The sequence below is a fragment of the Fukomys damarensis genome, unplaced genomic scaffold, assembly GCF_012274545.1.
Source record: "Fukomys damarensis isolate Sample0158 unplaced genomic scaffold, DMR_v1.0_HiC HiC_scaffold_19, whole genome shotgun sequence".
Lineage (NCBI taxonomy): Eukaryota > Metazoa > Chordata > Mammalia > Rodentia > Bathyergidae > Fukomys > Fukomys damarensis.
This window is the reverse complement of record NW_022900931.1, coordinates 41373347-41396009: the sequence shown is the minus strand read 5'-3', so window position 1 is coordinate 41396009 and position 22663 is coordinate 41373347. Positions and strand designations below refer to the sequence as shown.

General features: G+C 52.9%; 1 protein-coding gene across 1 annotated transcript in view; it reads left to right on the top strand.

Annotated features, from left to right (window-relative positions):
• Nucleotides 1–2371: 2371 nt before the first annotated feature.
• Nucleotides 2372–22663, top strand: part of Rcsd1 (RCSD domain containing 1) — a gene marked incomplete at its 5' end in the record, with an annotated part of 32633 nt that continues 12341 nt past the window's right edge. Inside the window, 3 exons of the mRNA XM_033765963.1 lie at nucleotides 2372–2530; nucleotides 18748–18849; nucleotides 19957–20046. Of these exons, the coding sequence (XP_033621854.1) occupies nucleotides 2372–2530; nucleotides 18748–18849; nucleotides 19957–20046 (351 nt within the window). The remainder of the gene's footprint in view (nucleotides 2531–18747; nucleotides 18850–19956; nucleotides 20047–22663) is intronic.

The following is a 22663-nucleotide window of genomic DNA, read 5'->3' as shown; positions in this document are numbered from 1 at the left end:
CTATTTTTATTTTAATTGGTGTCCATTTGGCTGGTCACCCAACTCAGCCTCAGGCCCTTCCCGCTGCTCCTTACCTCACTCAAGAGCTAACTAAATTTCCACATCGGGGACCTCTGTGAATGAGGAAATCTGGCCTAGGTTTTAGTATGTCTCCTACTTCCTAAAAACAGTGCTAGAGCACATAGATTTAAATTGAGTAGTGAAATATCCTTCTGGATTTATTACCAACTTCGCCACCTCTCCTCCTGCCTCTGGACACATATGGCCTTTGCCCAGACGCCCAAGACTTGGTTTTGATAATTTGGAGAAGCTGACAACTGACAACAGCTGAAGCTAGCTGGGCCTTCTGGATTCTGGAGGGCAGCGCTTGAAACCCACGCGTCCACATTGAAGTCTTTGGCGGTATTGGATATTTTTCATGCTATGCTATATCTCAGCAATTTTCCTTCTTTCTCTTGAAAATATATAAGTTGGCTGTAATTTAGACACACACACACACACACACACACACACACACACACACGCAGTCACTCGCATGACTGAGGTCATACCCAGCATGCTGGGCTTATATGACAGTGTTTCGTTTAGATTGCTTCCCCCAAATCAGCTCCGGTTCCCTTTGTCCCAGTCTCTGGAAACCTCAGATCCCCCTTCTACAGAATTCCTTATGTGGCTGTAACTGTACAAACAGTTCCACATACATTCGACACATCTGTGTGCATGCAGATGTGCATACAGGTAAGCGGTAGGTTTTTCGAGTTGCTACCCACTGGGATCATATCCTGGCTTGCCTGCTCACTGTACAAGTTTCCCAAAGTGTGGGGTGCTCCCTATTCATTCTTGTCCATGGCTTCCTGGTACCCCTATGGGCTAGTTCATAGGCCGTTTCCTTTGTATGGCCATGTACTTTGTCTCCTCGTCCTCATATTCAGGGACTTGTAAGGCCAGGGTGGGTAGAGCGTGAGGCAGGGCTCATGGGTTTGTGTGATCTGATCTAACAGATGCCGCCAGGTTACTTTCCTGGGAGATTTAACAACTCCTGTGTCTCAGGCAGCGCAGGAGGCTTCCTTTCCCTGTCTCCTGATGTCCCTCCCTCCTCTTTCTGCTCTCCCTGCTTGCTTGATAAGGGAAAGAGAAAGCTTACTGCTAACTTAATTTACATTTCCCTGACAACTACACAGTCAGTGCCCGTGATGTCTTCTGTCTACCGGCTCTTTCAATTTGCTTCTCTCTGAATGGCCTGTGAATAGTCTTTGTCATGTGCCGTTCTAGTCCTCAAGTGAGAATGCTTTCTGCAGCACACACTACCACCTCTTCTGCTTGACGCATACTTTACCAGGTCTGTTGTTTCTCTGTACTTCACTTATGGTGTTTTGACCGTTAAAAAGTTTTGTTGCCGGGTGTGGTGGCGCACGCCTGTAATCCCAACACTCAGGAGGCTGAGGCAGGCGGATCTCTGTGAGTTCGAGACCAGACTGGGCTACATAGCAAGTTCCAGTTCAGTCTCAACTACATAGTGAGACCCTGTCTCAAAAATCCAAAAAAAAAAAATTTTTTTTAAATGTGCTCGTTTACTTGTCTATTGCATTACTTAGAATTGAACCCAGCGCCTTCACACTGAGCCACATCCCCAGTCTGTTTTCTTTCTTCTATTTTCTTATTTTGAAACAAGGTCTTGCTTAGTTGCTCAATTGCTCAAGCTGTTCAATTTTGCAATTCTCCTACCTCAGCCTCCCGGAGTTCTGAAGTTACAGGTGTATATCACCATACTTAGTTTTATTTGCTTGTTTGTTCTTTTAGATAAGGTCTCCCTAAGTAGTTCAGGCTGGCCTTGAACTGACTATGTAGCCTAAGCTGGCCTCGAACTCAGAGCTATCCTCCTGTCTCAGCCTCCTGAGTGCTGCAGCTGCAGGTGCATTCTACCGTGTTTGGCTAACCTTACATTTTTCTTTTAATAGAGGATCTTTAGGGGAAAGTTTTTAATAGCTTCTGAGCTTTCTGTCCCTGAAAAAGGGAAGCACTTTATCTTATCCCTCTCTTGGAATATTCCACTGTTACAACCTAGGTTTCAGCTAAGTCATCACCACTTGCCTTCCATTTGGAACCCTGAAGACCAGCATGTGAATTCATCAAAGCCTCGGGAAACTGTGAGCACAGGCCTCTGCTTAGTCCCTGTGCCCAGTCTGGCTGCAGCCTATCTCTGACAGCAGCTGGATTTCTCCGCCTGGGGCTCTCAGCCTGGGTCCCACCACGCAGCCCCTGCCCCACTGGCTCCTCACCCGAGTCTCGCTTCCTTCCTCCCAGGGCTCTTCTATGGTTTGTTTTTTTTCCTCTTTCTAGGAGAATGGACGCAGAATGGCCCTGAACTCTTCCTGCCCCTGACCTACGGCCTCCCAAGGTGCCAGGGTCCTTTACTGTCCTCTCAGCTGGTCTCGCATCCTTTCCTGGACACCCAGGCCTCCCTCCCAAAGCTGTCTGCCTCACTGTGGGGCGTGCCCGGGTGTCTCCTTTCGCAGACTTGGTTTGCCTGGTAAGAACTTTTCCCCCTGAAAATCCTTTAAGGATACACCCAGATACCCGAGCGACGCGCTGGGCATTTGCGATTCATACCGTGCTCTCGCTCGACCCACGCACGAGCAGGCAGTGTTGACTGTTTCCATCCCCACCTCACACACAACGCTCCTGAAATTCAGGGTTCAAGCTGCCTGCCCACCGGGCCGTCAGAAGCACAGGGAGCGCATGCGTCAGGCTTTGTCCCCCAGAGCACAGCTCCCACCACCTCCTGTTCCCCAGGGGCCCCCACTTCTTGCCCCTGCTGCATCCAGCCAGCCTCACAGCTGGAATCCTGCCCCTCCCGGATACAACCTCTGTGTTATTGCCCTCTTCATCTGCTGAATTTGCTTACATTTAATGTACCTTTGCTCCGTATTTCCCCCGCTAGCCTGGCAACCTCAGCAGAGCACGCAGGGGCCGGCACTTAATTTCTCTGGGAGCGCGGTGTTGATGGATCACTTTCCGTTTTTCAGGAACTTGCCCTGGTCCCCACCAAAATGAGGTCTCACCGGGACCCCTGTAGGGATAATTGAGTCTCCTGAGGTCCCACGTGCTTTCAAACACCTGCAGCTCTGAACCTACAGAGATTAACGTGAGATTGCCAAGCAGGTTGTCACCTGACACTTGCCCGTTCCTGGCCATATCATGAATTGGTGTAGGATAGGAACAGTCGGTATGGGCTGTTTGTGTTTAGATTTGGATTATAAGGCCCTTCCCATGTGTATTATTAGTCCTTTCTTGGGTTTCCTGTGAGGATGCAGTGGTCCGATTGGTCCACAGGCAGCCTTGAGCCTTAACTCTGCTCACAGCCCGAGGTCCGATTGGTCCACAGGCAGCCTTGAGCCTTAACTCTGCTCACAGCCCGAGCCCCTGTAAGGCGTCCCTGAAAATCTTCCATGAAGGATCCCACTGTGGAGAATCCTGCTTCCTGCACCCCACCTTGGTGTCCCGAGCTGTGAAGTGCTAGGGGTGGCCGAGGGCTCCACCTGGGGCCCTTGGCAAAGTAGACCTCAGAAAAAGTCACACAAATGAAAGCAAAATCTTTATTCCTTCTTTGTGTGACTTCTCTGATAAAAAACAAAGTGTGAGCTGGACACAATGCCGCATGCACTCAGGGAGGCTGAGGCAGGAGAATTGCGAGTCCCACTTGGGTAACTAGTGACAGCCTGATTCAAAACTAGAAAATAAAAAAGAGCTGGGGATGTAGCTCAAGGGAAGAGCACCCCTGGATTCAATTCCCAGAAATACCAAAAACAAAAATCCAAAGTGAAAGTTTTTTTTGTTTTTTGTTGTCCCCCCCACCCCGCTCAACTAGGCAATGGCAGGAAGGTATGGAATGGTTGGAGAATCCAGCTAGAACTCTCCCAGGTCTCTCCCCTCTGCACCCCTGTTATGGCTTGTGTCCAGATGTCCACCAAAGCCTCATGTGGTCATAGGTAGGGCTTTTTCAGATGCTGGCATTAAGGGTGTGTGAGTACTGAATCAGTCCCCTGGCTGGGTTGGCGCCTGCCAGAGCCGGGTAGCCTAGACAGAATACAGAGGGGGCATAAAGAAGCTGCTATTGTCTCTTGTGGCTTGCTTGCTTTTGCTGCCTTCTGCCTGTGAGGAACTGTTTCTCCTCGGCCGTACCCCTCTGTCATGTCACTGTGCCTTGGAGCCAGCTGATTATGGACTGAAGCCTCTACAGGCAAACTGAAATAAAACCTTTCCTCCCTTAACTTGAGGGTGTTGGGCATTTTGTCTCAGCACTGAGAAAAGTAACCAGACAGCCCTCTGTTCCCTTTAGCCTTCACACTTGTTCTTCCTTTGGCCTGTACGCCTTCATCCTCTTCTTTACCACTTTTCCCCCTATTTTCTTCTCTAGTTGCTCCAGAGGCCTCCAGGCTTTTTGAGCCATACCACTCTGCTTCCTGGAGTGCTTTTTCCAAGGGACTCACTGCCCCCCAGCCTACTAATTTATAATCTTCCTTGAGGGCAGGGAGGGACTCTTCACTTTTAGGTCCCATTAGGCTTAATTTCATAGGCAGCTGTGAGTTTCCTGGCAGTTTGTTCTGATTTTATCTGCACAGAATTGGGTTCCCCACCTCTGTTTCATCCGCATAAGAAAAATAACTCGTCTTCCCAGTTTTCTTCAGAATGATTTTAAAGTTTAAAAATAAGGTGTGTGCACCGGAAGGGGCCTTGGGAAGTGTCATCTGTGAGCCATGTCACAGGTGTGGGACACAGTTTGATGTGCTTCCCTGGCTTCTGGGCCAGCAGCCTCCCCGAGCTCTAAGCCGAAGCTGCCAGGCTCAGCTCTGACGAAAACTCACCTGACTTTAAAGTTTAAAAATAAGGTGTGTGCACCGGAAGGGGCCTTGGGAAGTGTCATCTGTGAGCCCATGTCACAGGTGTGGGGCGCAGTTTGATGTGCTTCCCTGGCTGCTGCGCCAGCAGCCTCCCCGAGCTCTAAGCCGAAGCTGCCAGGCTCAGCTCTGACGAAAACTCACCTGGGTCTTCCCGCTGAGTCTGAAGGCAGCTCGGCTGTCTTAGCGACAGGCTCGGCCCCCAGTTCCTCTCCCTGCTCCCCTGGAGAGCAGGAGCCCTGAGCATCCCTGTTCCCACTTGGGAAATTACCCAGAACTCGCAGCCAGTCCTGGGCTTACAGGGCCCTCCAGCTCGGGGCCCATACCCAAGGCTCGCTGCTGGGGCACTTGGCTCTCTTGGCCCCTCCATAGCACTGGCCGGGGGTGAAAGGCAAGGCGCTCCCCTGCCTTCAGAAGCCAGAAGCAGGCTTCCCTCTGTCCTTCCACCTGCCCCACAGCCTAGAAACATCTCAGTGATGAATGAATGGCCCAGTTATGAGCAGAAGTCTAGCTGGAGACCAGAGTCCCACTCCAATTAACCAGGCCGCTCTTTCCTGTGATTCGGAAGACTCCAGTTTGTAAATTCCTCTGCCATCCAGATGCAGCGTCCATCCGTGTGGTCTGCGATTTGTTCTGCAAGATGGGAATGAAAACAACTCGGTGGTAGCAGATTCCTGGCACCCCTTCTCAGTTAGTTCTTCAGAGCCAAACTGGCAACAGCCTGGCAGATCTACCAAGAGAGCAAGGAAGCCCCCAGTCCCTCTGACTCCTGCTCTGTGCCTTCAGCATCTTAGCTAGCACAAGGGAAAGATTATTGTGTGCTGGGTGCTGGGGCTGGGGGTTGTTATGTGCATGATCCCCTTTGAGCTTAATAACAGTCATAAGACATGTGCCATTCTAAACCTTCTGTTTCAAGTGGGTGGGAAAACTGAGGCTCAGAGGATCAGATGTTTTATCTACAGTCATACCTCCAGGAAGCGGCAGGGTTTAGATCAATCCAACCCAATCCCAGAACCCCCGGGAGGGTGGTGCTAGCCACGTTCCGTAGTCGAGGCTCTGAGCAGCAAAGTCCACTTTCCAAACCCCACAAGCCATGAACTGTGCTGTCAAGCTCCAGATTCCCAGCCGCCTCCACTGTCTGGCTGTAGGAGTTCTGGACGCAGCCCTGGGCTGGACACCGACCTTGGGCAGCCACAGCGCTTCCTGCCCAGGCCCTGGGGGCCTCCGGCTGGTGTCCTGAGACTAAGGCCACATCCCAGGTGAACAGCAGATGAAAGCGAAGCAGTGCACCTCAGCTTTTGTGTTTCTGCTATGATCGGCCCTTCTAAAAATATTTAACCCCCTCTGCAGGGTGAAATTCGTACAGAGTAAAACTCCCAGTGGTCCCGTCATGAAACCACCACAAGATACTCAGATCGCAATCAACGTAGTCAGTTTCTCACCTCACTCCTGTCCCGAGCAATCAGTGACCTGCTTTCTGTGGTTAGGGTTTTGGTTTTGTTTTTTTGTTTTGTTTTGTTTTTGGTACTGGGGATCAAACTCGGGTCCTTGTGCTTGTGAGGCAGGCAGCAGAACCAGTGAGCTAAATCCCTGGTCTTGGTTTTGCATTTTTAAGAATTATGCAAATGAGCTGGGCCTGGTGTTATGTGCCTGTAATCTCCGTACTCTGGGAAGCTGAAGCGGGAAGATCCCAAGTTTCAGCTCAGCCCCGAGCAATTTCACAAGACCATGACTCCAAATAAAAAAGTGGGCTGGGGATGCAGCTCAGTGCAAAGGCCCTGAGTTCATTCTCCAGCACCCCACAGTGTTGTGTAAATGGAATCGTGCTGGTGCTCTTTCCTTTCTGACTTCTTCCATTTGGCAGAATGCTTTTGAGATTCCCCCATATGGTCATATGTGTCTGGAATCCCTTCCTTTTTGTGTCTGAGTAATATTCCAAAGTGGCCTTCAGATGTTCGTTTATCGGCTCCCAGGGGATGAACTTTTGAGTTGTTTCCAGGCCTGGCTAATGAATAATACAGTTTTTCTGAAGATTTTCATGCAAGGCTTTATGTGGACTTACATTCACATTTCTTTGGGATAAATAGTCTACAGGTGAGATATCTGGGACATTAGTAGATGCGTGTGTATCTTCAGGAGATGCTCCCAAATATCTCTCCAACTGGCTACACTGGCACCTCCAGCGACATGTCCGAGACGCCCTGTTGCTCTGCGTTGGCATCCCCTTTGGTACTGTCCACTTATTTTGCTTTAGACGTTCTGTGGCTATGTAGTGCTGTGTCTTGTAGTCCCGATGTGCGCTTTCCTAATGACTAACGCACACATCGACCATTCATTTATAATTTTCAGTGAAGTGTCTGTTCAGACCCTTTGCCATTTGGTATTGGGTCATTTGTCTTATTATTGAATAATTCCCAAATATAAACTCCCAAATGCACATGGGGTTGTAGGTAAGAGCACAGGTGTTTGTAGAGCATCTGAGCAAAGAGAGCAGGTCTCAGTTTTCTCTTTGGTAAAATAGAGGTGAATAGGAACCCAGATTGCAAAGATGTCCTGAGGATGAAGCGAAATCATCTTAATGTGGGTTCACGCCATTCAGTGAGGAGCTGTTTTATTATTGTGGAGACAAAAGGCTGCGGCCAGTAATTCAGAACCAACTTCTGAAGAGAGCCCTGGGAGCAGGGGTGGTGGGTGCAGGTGGAAGCACTGAGTGTGCAGATGGCTCAGAGTACAGGGGCACCTGAGCAGCCCAGGGGCCACCACACACAGGTCTGGGCTCTTGTGGGGCTGCTGCTTCAGAGAGCAATTGGACAGCACCTTCAGGGGACCATCGCTAGGAGTCAGGGCCGCAGGGAGAGCTGTTCTTCTACCCTCACCTCTCCTGCTAGTCACATCAAACCCAATAGAACTTAAGCAGGAAGGATTTCCCTGGGTTTACCTGGGCCCCTTGCTGTGCCTGAAGCTGTGGGTTCCCCTGGAGGCAGAGGGATCCAGAGGCTTGGTGTCTCCCGGCTGGGATCAGACCAGGGATATAGGCTTCTGGTCCTGGCCAGCCGCTGGAGGGGGAGCTCACTCCCTTCTCTTTCCCAATTTACTTCTTGATGAAATGGGTCTGAAGATACCAAGCAGCCCACAGAAATAGTCAACCACTGTAAACAAAGAGACAATTTTTTTTGTTTTGTTGTTTTTTGGCAGGGGATCGAACTCAGGTCCTTGCACTTGCGAGGCAGGTGGCTGCACCACTGAGCTAAATCCCAGGCCCAAGAAAGAGACAAATTTTAAATCATTTTTACATGTCCTGTTTTAGCATAGGTTGGTTATTAAGCCAACCTGGAGAAGATGATACTCAGGAATCAGGACCTGTGATTCCAGTGGATTTCTTAGCTCTGAATAGAGACAGGAGGCTCTGACTGCTAAGTGATGGTTTGGTTTGGTTTGTTTGTTTGTTTGTTTTGGTATGGGGATCCAACTCAGGACCTTGTGCTTGCAAGGCAGACAGCAGCACCACTGAGCTAAATCCCTGGCCCCTAAGTAATAGTTTTGGTAGGGGAAATTTTCATTGTTTTTCCTTTAGTTACCATCCAGTGACCTTGGATGAGGGGCTGAGCTTTAGAAAATAGTTCAGCCCAGCAAGCTCAGGGTGATCCCTGGCTGACAAGTTGTTTCCATTTTCATCTCAAGATCGTGGTCTATATTTATCAAGGTTCTTAAGATGAGCCCAACGGTGTTGGTTTACTGAGGCACCATCCCTCCATGTTTCCACCCATCCACCCATCTGTCCACCCTCCCATCTACCCATCCACCTATCCTCCCTTGCACCCATCTACCCATCCACCCTCCACCCATCCATCCATCCATCCACCCACCCACTCATCCATCATTTCATCAATTCATCCATCCATCCATCCACCCAACCATTCATCCATCTATCCATCCATCCATCCATCCATCCATCCATCCATCCATCCATCCACCCATCCATCCATCCAACCATCCACCCATCCACCCAACCATCCATCCATCCATCCACCCATCCACCCAACCATCCATCCATGTATCCATCCATCCACCCATCCATCCATCTATCCATCCATCCATCCATCCATGCATCCATTCATCCATCCATCCACTTATTGAGTAGCTGCTGTGGGTAGGCAGTGGGCGAGGGTAAGGGCTATGAATGACACCTCACCTCTGGGCTCAGGCATACAGGAGAGAAGAAATCTTGCAATATTTTAAAAGCTGAGTTCCAACCACCCAGGCCTCCTTCCCATTCCTCAAACACCTGTCTCTTCTCACCGAGGCTTCATGCAAGCCGTGCACAAGGCTCTTGTCCACCTCCATCCACACACACTTACATACATGTGTGACACAGTCTGCCTGCGTCACGTCCACTGAGCGTGTCCTGTCTCTGGGTCAGGTCCTTTCTCACAGGATCTCCTACTCCTTTCTTTCTGCAGCACTGCTGCCCTGATAAGTAATAATCTGAAAGTAAAACAGCGACAGTCAAGTGGTGGGCTGTAACCTCCACTGTGGGAAGATCCGTTTCCTCGCTTTGTTCTGAGCACATGCCACAGGGCAAGGATTACAGAGCAGGCAAATGAGTCCCAGATGTGGTAAAACAGAAAGAGGAGCTGCTGATTTTGCCGCAGTGCAGTGGAACAGGCAGGAGAGGTTTCCCACAGGTTTGCCCAGGGCACCCAGAGGAAGTCTTGCTGGGCAGAAGCTCGGACACCAGTTCTGCAGGTTGCAGCCATATATATATATATATATATGTATGTATGCAGCTGGGTCCCCAGGGACTCTTCCTGCAGTTCTCCGTCGTGCTGGTGGATGTAGTGAAACACGTTGTGAATTCAGCAATTCACAAAAACTTGAGATCTTGTTCTTCTAATGTTATTCTGAGTCCAGTTATTTTTTGTCTTCTGCCCCCAAATGAGGAAGAATTCCCATGCACTAATTCCCAGTACAGGGCGACCTCACGCAAGCACACGGTGCCTGTGACAGAGTCTCCTTCCATTCTCTAGCAATCTGACTCTGACTTGAAAACTTTGGAAAAGCCTTGCTTTGGCGGGGAGGTAGGTCTTCTTATCTGAAATTCCCCAGGCATTGTGGTCAGATTAACGACTGGCAATTTGATCAAGTGGCACCAGATAGGCGTTGATTGAAGTGGGTGCTGTTCTTTTTCCTCCTAGCTTCTTGGTCTCTGTGGCCTTGATACCCTGAGGCCAGGCCTGTGGGCCTCCGCCCCTGGCTGTGTCCTGCATGTGCTTTCACTTTCCTGACCTGTCCGGTCCAGGCTGGCTCTGGGCTCCCACAGCCCTCACCCCACTTGCTCCCTACGGTTTACGTGAAGCTGTCCCTTCATGGGACGGATGTGAGAGTTCCCTGAAAACACCCTGGAGAGCGTTCCTGCCCCTTAGCCTCTCTGATGCCCCTGGCTGTGTCCTGCATGTGCTTTCACTTTCCTGACCTGTCCGGTCCAGGCTGGCTCTGAGGCTCCCACAGCCCTCACCCCACTTGCTCCCTACGGTTTACGTGAAGCTGTCCCTTCGTGGGACGGATGTGAGAGTTCCCTGAAAACACCCTGGAGAGCGTTCCTGCCCCTTAGCCTCTCTGCGCCTCAGTTCCCTCAGCCAAGCAAGCCGACTGTGGCTCTCTCCTTGGGCCAGTTTACTCCAGTTAGAGGCGACCACGCACGTGGCTGGCTGGCCTGTGGTGCGTGCTCAGGACACCGCAGCCCCTGGCACAATCATCAGTCCCTTCTTCCGCACGTGACCTGGGTCCACAGGCCAGGTGGAGGAATCTGGCTTTATTGAGAGGCCTCTCTCCCGCTGGGGCTGCCTGGTGAGGTTCTCCAGGGAAGGGCCTTGGGGACCCAGCACCACACGCCCTGCTGACCCTGGCCCTGCTGCCCCATACACCAAGCGCCACCTCCGCCCTAAGTGCTCAACTCCAGCCTGAAACAGGAGAGGCGGCAGCTGACTGGGCTGCAAGCCCGGTCCTTGGGAAGCTTGTTCTAATCTTAGACGGTTAGGCCTCACCTCTGCTGCACCCTGGAGGACAAATGTCACAGATCCCAGGACGCACACACAGCCACCAACTCCTGCTCAGGAAGCAGGGTGGCCCCAAGCCGGGGCACTGTGTGGGACCTCAGGACTCTGGGCACCCTGGTGAGGGGGCTGTCAGGGTGAGGGGCTCTCCGTGGGACCAGGGACTGGTTACTGGACAGACCGCAGGACAGGGAGTCTCTCTGAGTACGCTGGAGAGGAGGAGGTGCATTTATAGTGACTCTGTGTACATCACCCGTGCTGCCCCCTTCTCCTCTGCCCCGAGGACAAAACCAAACAAACAGAATGAGCTGTCAGGAGCTACAGGACCAACACGGTTTTGCAGATCAGCTCCCTGGCCTCTGTGTACCCTCCGGTGAGAGGGAGAAGGACCTCATGAAGTTGGTCCCGAGTGTAACCCCGCGGGCCCTGGTGCTGCTCAGCCACTCGGCCTCCTTGCAGCCCTGGTCCCTCTGGCTGTCCTGGCTCTGCCATCTCCTGATCACACCCCCGAGGGTCAACCCTGCTCCCTAGTGGTGCTTCCTTGGCCTGGGCCTGTCACCCTCGGAGAGGAGGAGCTCATTAATCCCCACTCAGTGGCTGAAACAGTGAACTCTGCACCTCCAAGAGACGCCTTCCGCCCTCTGAACGTAGGCCGGAGACACTATAGGCCGGAGACACTCTTGAGTCTCGCTCTATACCTTAAAGAAGCACCCACCGTGAAAGGCTGCCGGGGAGTGGCAGGTGCCGAAGGGGTGGACCACAGGGCGGGGCTACGCCACGCTGCACAGCTAGGAGTGGTTGTCACTCATAGGGCAGAGTCCTGATCCCAGTCTTTGTCAGGGGCCTTACTGCTTGCTGCTCCACCTCCCGAGTGGCCGGGACTATCCCCCCTCTGCTCCCCCTGCCGGCTCCTCTTTCCTCTATATGTGCAGCACTGGCTCCCCCGGGAGATCAGAGCCTGGAAGCCCAGCTTCCCTCTGCAGAGTCAGGGTCCGTGGTCAGCTTGCAGCCCCCAGCCCGACTGCTTCCTACCCTGTGGCCAGAAGCCCCTTGCATGATAAGTCACATGGCTTTGCTCTTTTGCATAAAGCCCTCCAGTGACTCTGGAGTCCTCCCTTGGCTGCTGGTTCTTCTCTGGCCTCATCTTGCCACTTTTACAAGCCTAGGGCTTAGGAGCCCCTCTCCCTGGACCCGGCCCTCCTCGGAGGCTTCACGTGACCCACTGCCCCGCTTGGCCAGGTTGGAATTTCCTCCTGGAAGCTGAGCCGGGCACCAGCTTCCCTGTCCCTCCGCAGTCACGGCACGCTCAGCTGCCCGCCCCCGTGCCCCTCCGTGCAGAGAAGGTGCCCAGCGGCCTCTTCCAGCCTCTAGCCCGCCAACCCCTCCCGTGCTCGCATTCACTCGTTTCTGTGTGCTCTGCGCACCTTCAGAGCCCCGGTGGATCCGCAGCAGTGGAGGTGGGGACGGGCACAGAGCAGAGGCAGCAAGCACTTGCCGGTACTCAAGGGGCTGTTTTAATGCCTGTGGCTGGGTAACAAAGGATCCCAAGACAGTGGTTCATACAATACAAACGTAGCCTCTGAGGTTTGGGAAGTCAGAAGCTTAAAGTGGGTCTCACTGTTCCAAAAGCCAGGTGTTAGCTGCCGAGCTTCTTCCAGAGGCTCTGAGAGGAGCCCTCTCTGTGCCTTTCTGGCTTGTCCAGCCTCCTGCATCCTCCAGGTTCAAAGCCGGCTGAGCCCTTCTTACCTCATCCTCCTCCACTCTGAGGTTCCTGTGATTGTGTGGGGCTCACCCAAAGAGCCCTGAATCCCTTCCCTGTGAAGGTCGGCTGGTCGGAAGTCTTCGTTCCACCTGCAGCCTTAACTGCCCTGTCCGTGTCACCTGGCGTAGTCACAGGTTCTGGGGATTGGGATGCGGACGTCTTTGGGGGACCTCAATCCGCCCACCACCATGACTGACATACCCTAAGCTCTCACTTCCTTATCCTGCTCCCGGGTGACCCACAGGTCTGGAGGTGTGGCCAGTCTCCCCCTGACTTCTCTGAGGCCTCTACCCCACTGCGTCCCTAGTGGCCCACAGGGAAGGGGGACGGTGTTACCCCCATCTTGCAGCGGAGGCGGCTGAGGCTTCGAGAGCTGGAGTGATTCGACCAGAGTCACACAAGAAAGAGGCAGACCTGAGTCTGAACTCAGGACTTGCAGCAAGTTCTGAGAGGCCCCTGCCTTGGCCAGACGTGGGGCACAGAACATTCCAGAGGTGGGCAAAATCAGAAAGAGAAACAGCAGGAGAGGAAGAGCACAGACCTCCTTTGGGTAGTGCTGCCTTCGAAGAGGACCTACCTGCTGCGGGCCCCGGGAGGGACTGAGTTATTCCTCTCCACCTCTGAGTCATCCTTCTAAGCCGCAAAGCCTGTCACACCTCTGAGCGCCCAGCGGAAGGGTAGGGGTTGGTTCGCAGTGAGTTAGCGGGACGACTTCACCCCTTGCACAGTCCTCATCACCTCCTCTGCACAGCCATCCCGATTTACCCAGGAAGATTTTTGAAAATTTCTTAATGCAATTTCTGCAGTTTTTTTATTGGTACATATTTGCAGTACATAATGATTACATTCCTTGCGGGGAGTTGCTTCATGTACATAATACCTCTCAATTCTTTTGTTTAGTTCTGGGGATCGAACTCAGGACCTCACACTTGCCAGGCAGGCACTGTGCCTCTGAGCTCTATCCCCAGCCCATCTTAATTATTTTTTATTCCCCCCCCCGATTTTTTTCTTTTGAGGCAAGGTCTCATTATGTAGTTCAAACTGGCCTTGAACTCACTGTGCAGCCCAGGCTGGCCTTGAACTCATGGCATTCCTCCTGCCTCAGCCTCCCAAGTATTGGACTCACCGGCGTGTGCCACTGCACGCGGCTTTCCTCCATCTCTTGATCCTCTTCCCACTTAAACAAAATCTCTCTATCTACTTCCTATTATCTGTCTTTTATTTTGCTCCTTATTTACAGTTTGAGCTTCTCATATAAGAGAAACCATGTGGTATCTAAGCTTGTGTGTCTGGTTTATTTCATTTATCATGAGGGTCTCAAGGTGCATCCATTTTCCTGCAGATGACTCAAGTTTACCCTTCTTTATGGCAGAGTAGCGTAGTGCTCCACTGTGTATAAATACCACATTCTTTATCCATTCATCTGCTGATGGACACGCAGGCTGCTTCCCAGACTGTGCTTTTACCAGTTGTGCTGCTAGAAACACGGGTCTGTATACGTCACTGTAATATGATGTCCGACTCTTCTGGGAAGGTACTTAGAAGGGGAAGAGCCGAGTCAAATGGAATTTCTAGTTTTAGTTTTTTGAGGAATCGCCACACTGATTTCCAGAGCAGCTGCACTAGTTTACCGTCCCTCCGACAATGCAGCAGGGTCCCTTTTTCCCCAAGGCCTTGCTAGCACTTGTTATTATTTGATCTCCGGATGATAGCTGTTCTTTCTGGACTGAGGTGGAATCTCAGTATTGTTTTTATTTTCATCTCTTAGAGATGGCATTAGATGGCCAGTGATGCCGAACACTTTTTCATGTATTTATTGGCTACTTGTACTTCTTCTTCTGAGCAGTCTCTACTCTCAGTTGCCCATTTTTGACTGGGTCTTTTATTGGGAGCGATCTAATTTTTTTGAGTTCTTTATATATTCTAGATCTTAGTGCTCTATCAAGGAATAGCTGGCAAAAAAAGTTTTCCCCATTCTGCAGGTTTGTCTCTTCATTCTGTGGACTGTTTCCTTGGTGTGCAAACGCTTCTTAATGTGATGGGATCTCATTTCTTGATTCTTGGTGTTATTTCTTGTGCCACTGGGGTTCTGATCAGAAAATCCTTGACAACGGTTTTACCAGTTTTATCTTCCAGTGATTTAAGTGTTTCCGTTTCAACATTTAAATCCTTGATCCGTTTTTATTTTAGTTTAGTATATGGTGAGATACCTGGGTCTCGACTCAATCTTCTGCATGTAGATAGCCAGTTTCTCCAGTACCATTTATTAAAGAGACTCTCTTTCCTCCAGTGTATGTTCTGGCCCCTTTGTCAAACAGCACATGGCTGAATGCGCCCGACCTGAGCCGATGAAGTGCCCCTCCATCACATCTCCATTGCAGGGCTGTGTCTGCTACGCACAGCAACGATATTTCCAAGCACCGTGGTATTTCTAAGTCTGCCTTTCAGCTCAGTGAGAAGGTCTAGAGGCTGGAGGATTGTGAATCTTCGTATTCACATTCCCATGTCTAGCCTGTGCCACACGTAGGACTCGTTCTGAACCTTGCTGGGACCCCGGGCTTACTCGTCTACTTCCTGCTGTCCTGGGAGAAGGCCGTGCAGCCTCCAAAAGCCAGGACGTGTGTTTGCCGAGTGGGGCGGCACAAAGGCTGATGGGGATTAACAACCTGGCTTACTAACGAGGAGAGCAAGGCTCAGCGAGGGTGTGTTAGCTCTCTGTCGCTGTAGCAAACATAATCAGCTGTGGAGGAGGAAAGGCTTACGTGGAGCACAGTCTCAGAGATTTCCCTCTGTGGTCCACCGGCCTGCAGATTTTGTGTGTCATGGTAGAAGCACGTGGAGGGGCAGCCCATTCACCCCACAGCAGCTGGGATGCAGAGAGAAGGAGCCACAGTTCCCAGAATCCCTTTCTAGGGCAGCCTCCTGAAGGTTCTACCTCCTCCCGCTAGCACCGCAGGCTGGGAGCCAAGCCTTCGACCCATGAATCTTGGGGGACACCTGAGGCCAAAGTCTCGCAGGGGTTCTCACCCAGTGGGCGTCAGAGCCGAGGCCACAACCCAGATGGGCTCTGGGTGTGTGGCCGTGACATCCGGGCTCTGCACGCCCCCACCCTCCACACCCCACAGGATGTCTTTCCTTGGGTTGGGACACTTCCCAGGTCACGAGCGTCCTCCCGGAAATCACACCAACACGGGCCTACCACCATAAGGACACTGAGCGAACATTTCCCTCCCATCTGTCCGTTAGCCAAGAATTCAGCTGGACACTAACCAAGGCTGTGCCCTCACCCCTACACCCAGCCTCATACCAGGGGACCCTCCAGGCCCCGGAGGCTGCGAGCTGCACTGATGGTAAAACCTCAGAGGCCGACAGGGCTACTGGGCAGCAGCATTAAATCTGGGGCTGACGGGGGGCACCCGGCCTGCACCCGTGGGCCCTTTGGTTAATGGTGCTTTGCATGGGTTTCACGCCCTTAAACCGTACAAGTGGGTTGGGACTCTTGATCCTGAACAGAATGTTTGTTCATGTCTACACATTTCTATTCATTCACCGTATCTACTCTTTATAGTTCTTCCCCTCCACCTCCCCCCAGAGGGTCATCCCTGTTACCACGGTGCCTTCACCGGTGTCTACAGATGCTCGAGAAAGGAGGAATAAATGGCCCAGCAGCAGGGACTTATATACGAAACGCAGGATTTCCTACCCACCCTGACTTTCACCAGCCCAGCCCGTCTGCAGTCTACAGGAGTCTGCAGCCAGGCCTCCCTGGGACAACAGGGGTGCCTTCACCCTGGTGGAGAGGACGGGGCGGTGCACGGCTCAGCCCGGGAGCCCTTCTTTTCCTGCTCTGTACTCCTTTGCTTAGGTCCAGTCCGCTAACTCAGACTCGGATGTGCGTTCAGCTTCCTCTGCTGCATCTTTGCTCTGGGGTCTGAGACCTCAACTTTCCGGGCCAAGAAAGAGCTCTTCTTGCCCCACCTGACCCCACCAGCCCAGGAGAGAATGCCCTGGGCAGAAGTCAGGAGGCACCTCCCATCCTCTCTGTCCCAACCCCCAGGGCAGCCCAGCATTTCTGCCTCCAGCTCCTCCTTTGTCACCCTCCCCATGACAAGCCTGGTCCACTCCACCATCACCTCTCAGCTGGACCACCCCTTCCATAAGGCGAGAGACCTGGAGACCTCAAGCGGTGTCCCTTTTGTGCAGAAGAAAACACTAGCTGTTTGCCAGGTCCGCCCGCCCAGGGCAGGGGGAGCAAGGCTGTATCCATTTGTGCTCCATCGACTGAGATCCTTTCCAGTTGTGGAGAACAGGAAAAGCAAGCATCCCTCGTCCCTCTGAGGTTCTGGGTCCTCTGGCCTTGCTCTGGAGAGCAAGGAGCCTGCCTTTGGCCCAGAGCAAGGGTGGCTCAGCCCCAGACAGAGTGCTGTCAGTGCTGTGGACCATCCAGCCTGCTGGTGCAGTTTCCTGTGCTGTAGCCACTTAGACCTTGGCTGGGGGTGGGGGTGGGGGCACAGGGCAGGCAGAGAGATAGGCAGGGCCCAAGCACAAAGGCTCTCTATACGGATGGTCTGAGGCCTCCAAGTTGTCTTTACCTGACAGGACACCGCAGCCTGCAGACACAGGGCTCGAGGCTCTTGGAAGAAAGTCCCAGGGAAGTGGGAAGAGGTCACTTTCTCCTGGCCTCTCAGTCTGATGCCCCCAGGGGCTGTGGCCCAGGCTCACAAGCTGGCCTGGTTGCCAGAAGGCTGGGGAAGAAAACTCTGAGCCCCAGAAGGTGGACAGAGGCCAGCAATCTGCAAACCAGGGAGGACTGAAGGAAGACGCGGGAGGTGATTTGCAGTTTCCCAGTCGGTCCTGTCTGCCTGCGCCTGTGTGATGCCTGCAAAGTCACTTGTCCCCTCTGGGCTCAGACTGGGCTGTCCCAGCAGGCCACAGACAGGATCGGTCAGTTTCCCACAGCCTGGAACAGAAGGGGTCTGGCGAGGGGCAGTGGAGAAGGGAAACAAGCCCTGGAGTCCTTGGACAGTCTAAGAAAACCTATTCTTGGGCTCCAGGAAGATGAATTCAGCTGTAGCATCTTCATTCCTTCCACACAGCTTTCAAACCCTGAGTGCTTCCAGAAGCCTCGGGTTCTCAGGCTGCTGAGCCTCTTGTTTGGAGACAGAGAAGTTGGAGAGTAATTTTCTATTCCCCCATGCTTGCTTGCTTTCTTTATTTATGTATTTATTTTGAGATGGTTTTGCTGCGCAGTTCAGGCTGGCCTTGAAATCACAGTGATCCTCCTGCCTCAGCCTCCCCAGTGCTGGGAACACAGGCGTGCACCACCATGCCAGGCACCGCACTCTATTTTTAGCTGCAATGCCTCCTGCAGCAGTGGTGGGCTCCCCGGAAGCGGAGCATGGTCAGCAAGACCCAAGCAATAAATAGCCAGGGACAAGGCCCATCAGCTTCACGGGCACCAAGCTGCCCAGAATGGACACGCCAGCTGCCAGGGGTCTCTGCCAAGGTGGCGCCGCTCACCACACGCGGTCTGACGGCCTGCACTGATGCAGGGAGGGCAGTGGGGGTCATGGCAGGTGTTGAGGGCAGGCAGGAGCAGCCTGGTGACCCTGCCGGAGGGACACCGATCTGCGGGACTCTGCGGGGAGGCCTGGTCCCTTGAATAGAGGTGACTCCCGGGACATCCCCGAGAAGCCAGCCTCTGGAGCTTTGGCTGCAGCTGGGTCGGACTTGCTGGACCTCAGGAACCGGAGCCGGGTTCTCGCACCCACAAACCCCAGCACAGCCATTCCCAGGGCCAAAAGTGGGGCCCAGCGCTGCTTTCCCTCTCTTCCCTACACATCTGCCGGCCTTAGGTTCCATTGCCAGTATAGGGGGCAAAAAAGAGACGCACACCCCCACCTCGGCGTAGGTCGGTGGGTTGGGCGCTCCAGCTCTGTCCACAAAACCCGCGCCTTTCTCGGGCCTGCCCCGCCGCGTGGAACGTGGAGTGTGCTCATGCGCACATTGCCCTCCGCTTGGCCTTGCCTTGCAGGACAGAAGCGCAGAGCCCAGCACCTGCGTGGACAGCTCGGCGTCCCCATCGGTGGCCCAGCTGGCAGGGCACTTTCGGGAGCAGGCGGCTGCAACCAAGGAGGTGAGCCTGGAGGTGGAAGCAGCAAGGGGAGGTCTGGCCCGAGGAGAGGGAGGATGACCGAATTAGGAAGAGAAGCCACAGAGGGTCCCTGTGAAAGCGAGGAATGTGCCAGAGCGGGCCTTGAACCCTTCCCCACAGGAAGGCGGCACGCCAGGCCAGGACAGGGAAGTGATGCGGATCCGCTTTCATGCTTTTATCGTGAGCCTCCACACCAAGAGCCCGGAGGAGTCGGGTGGTGGGGGAGTCCCCAGAGGTCCCCAAACCTGGCTCCTGGCGAGCAGCCTAAGAGTCCCAAGCAGGGAGGCTGGGCAGAAGGAAGAGAGGACACTTGGAGGGAAGCACATCCCAGTGGGAAACCAGGGACCAGGGAGGCTGCTGCAGAAGACAGGGTGACGCCAGGCGTGGTAGCGCATGTCTGTGATCCCAGTACTCTAGGAGGCTGAGGCAGGAGGGTCACAAGTTCAAGCCCAGCCTGGGCAATATAGTGGCTTAGCAAGATCCCGTCCCAAAATAAAAAATTTTTAAAGTGGGGTGGGATGCAGCTCAGTGCAAAGGCCCTGGGTTTAATCCCTGATATTGAAAAAGAAAGAGAGAAAGCAAGCAGCAAACGAACAGTGGAAAGGGCCTCATCTTAACTTGGGCGAGATCTGGACCGCATTCTCTGTCCGACAGTGAGGCGCTCCTTACAACGAGATGACAAGAGCACCCCCAAGGTGAAAGGGGGCTTCTGGTGACCCCAGGGTAGGATAGGGGCCGCATGAGGGCTGCCTTACCCTTTTGGGTGCACCATTTGGCACTTTTATCTTCTCAACCAAGAAAACAGATCCCTCATTTCTAGACCCATCCTGAAGGACGAAGGAGACAGCATTGATCTTGAAGCTAGTGCTCTTTAAAGCTGGCTGAGGGAGGATGTGCCTGCTGGTGCAGGCTGGTGAATCCCAGGGAAGATAGGCAGGGACAGGACAGGAGGAGCTGCCCACCACCATTCCATCCTCTCCAGCCATCCCTAACCAAGCCTAACTGAACCACTTCCTTCCTCTTCCTCCCTCTTGCCTGATTAGCTGTCTCTCTGTCTGTCTGTCTGTCTGTCTGTCACTCTCCCTCTAGACACCAGCCAGTAAACCAACCAGAAGGAAACCGCCCTGCTCCCTCCCCCTGTTCCCCCACAAGGTAGAGATGGGCCAGAATGGTGAAGAGGTAAGTACTCCGCTACCGGGCCACTTGTGAGTTTTCTTCTTCTAGGAAGAGGCACAAAAATCATACCTTCAGGCTTTGAAATTTATGCAGAGAATTAAACCACTTTCTATTCAAGGACGCGTACTGGGGATTGCACCCAAGGCCTTTGTACTGAGCTGCTACATCTCCAGCCCTCTCTTATTTTTTGTTTTGAGACAGGGTCTTGCTGAGTCGCCAAGTTGCCCAGGCTAGGCTTGATCTTGCAATCCTCCTGCCTCAGCCTCCCAGAGTGCTGAGAAGACAGGCATCCACTCAGTTTGAATCCCTCTCCTAGTGCTACCTGCGGCTTTACTTTGGAATTTAGGTTTCTCTATAATCTGTCCTGCTGAGCCTCCTCTATGATCTGATCAAGGACAGAAACAACATTTTTTAAGCCTGAGAAATGAAGCAAAAAGAAAATCATTACCACACCCAATTCGGGATTTGGGAAAGTTGTGTTATTTTTCCAGGTCTCCCAGGCCTGATCTCAGGATTCTGTGTACAGAAGGACCCTGGATAGAGGCTGTCCTGCCATGTGGTGGGATTGTAATGCGGGAGAGTCCCACGGCTCCCCCTTGGGTCCTGGAAAAGCCAGGCTATTGTATTAGACCCTTGGAAGAAAACCAGAGCGCGCAGGAGGCCTCGTTGCCCTCAGATATAAATAGCCAGCGCTGGCGGCACAGATCATAGCCAGTAATAGATCCAGCCCGCACAGGCACCCACCCTGCTAATCTGGCTGCAGCTGCAGCAGTCCCTCTGCACACCCTGCCCCGGCACCCTCCCTGTGGTCCCGGCAGGGCCAGAATGGATGCAGCATTGGAAGGGCAGGCCCCGTGTCCCCCGCGGGAGGCCAACCCCAAACACGGAGCGAGAGCCACAGAGAGCTGGGTTGGCGAATCCCACTTCAGCCAGGCTTTTCTCCCCCTTCTCTCTGCCAGCATCCTGACCACAGACCCCGAGAATGCCTGTGTGAACTTGGGCGAGCCCCTTGGCCGCTGCATTTTCTCATCTAGGACGCTCAAAACAATTGAAATACACGTGGCTTTCCAGGCTTTGTGTCAACTCCCTAAGCCAAAGCCAGTCAGAAAAAGCCAAAACTAGAGCAGGACCTGGTCGAGGGTTGGCGGGGTCTCCTCGCCTCCCTCCACTGAACGAAGGTCTCATTCCAGAAGGGGAGCCCAAGCGGGCGTTGAGAACGTGCTGAGACCTTGCGGGGTCTGTTCCAGGGCTGGCGCTATGACGGGCAGCTTCATGGGGTTACCAAGCAGTGCTGAAACCAAATCACACCAACAACTTCCCTCTCTGTAGGCTGAGCTTCTCCTTGTGACTTTCCCCTCAGATTCCATGGCTCTGCGGCTGTGGCCACCCGAGGGTGTCCCCTGATAACCCGGCAGAGCTTGGGAAATCACTGACTCTGGTTCTGTGTTTGTCACATGAGGACAGGACCCAGATAGACCAGGGCGGCTGGGTGGAATAAAGCGGAGGGCTCAGCCTGGCAGGGACTTGGCGTAAGGGCTGTGTGGGGTCAACAGAGAGCTTTCGTCCCTCATCCAGGAAGTACCGGTGTGCGATGGCCAAGGGCTAGGAGAAGAGAAGGGGAGAGGGTTCAGGGGTTATCTGAAAATACGGTGAATGCTTAATTTTTAAAACCTTATTAGAGTAGAAGACATTCCCACGAAGTGACCAAAAATACAATCAATGCTGCTGAGTGCCACCCAACTGAAAGGCAGGCTCATAAAAACGTTACAGGGCGTCCCGATCCACCTCGTTCACCAGATCTGGCACTGCACGACTTCTGGTTCTTCCCCAGAGTCAAAATGACCATGAAAGGTAAACATTTTGAATCAACTCGGGACTAAAGGCAGCCATGACGGTGCAACTAAAGACACTCCTGAAACAGGACTTCCAGAACCGTCAAGACCCATGGGAATAAGCGTTTTAGAAGCAAGGGAAGTATTGAGAGGGGAATCCATGACAACGTGTCTTTTACTATCATTTTTTAAAAATGTAAATACACACCCTGTTTTTCGATCATACCTCCACAACCAACAACTTCCTGCCCCGAGGGACAGGCTGCTCGGATACAAGAAAGACGCTACCTCCTGGGAGGGTCAACTTTTTGCTGCCTTGAAACTCACACAGAAGTAAAGTGGGTGGCCTGGCGCCTGGCAGCTGGGGGGAAACTGAGGCCACACTTCCTCCAAGGTCCTCCAGGGCAGCCCGCGGCTGTCCTGGTGCTAAAGACTGGGCCAGAGGGCCGGGGCTCAGCCAGGCCTGGGTTCCTAATGCACAGTGCCAGTTTAAAGCTGTTGAAAAGGGCTGAAAAATGCTGCCATATGAAAAATCAGGCCCACGGCCTCTAGATATTATAAGACGCATTGGGATGTCATAGAAACATATCTCTACATACATGCAAAGGGCTGGGAAGCTGGGTTTTTCTCACGGATTCTGTTACCGCCTGCATGTCCCTGAAGCCCTCGGTTAAACGGTAAAGGAAATGCTGCCACCTGCTGTCGTCTATAGGAACTGCATATAGGATTCCACTTGTAGTTCAAATTACTAAGGGCGGAGTGACACCTCTGCTGGGTCCCCAGTACTT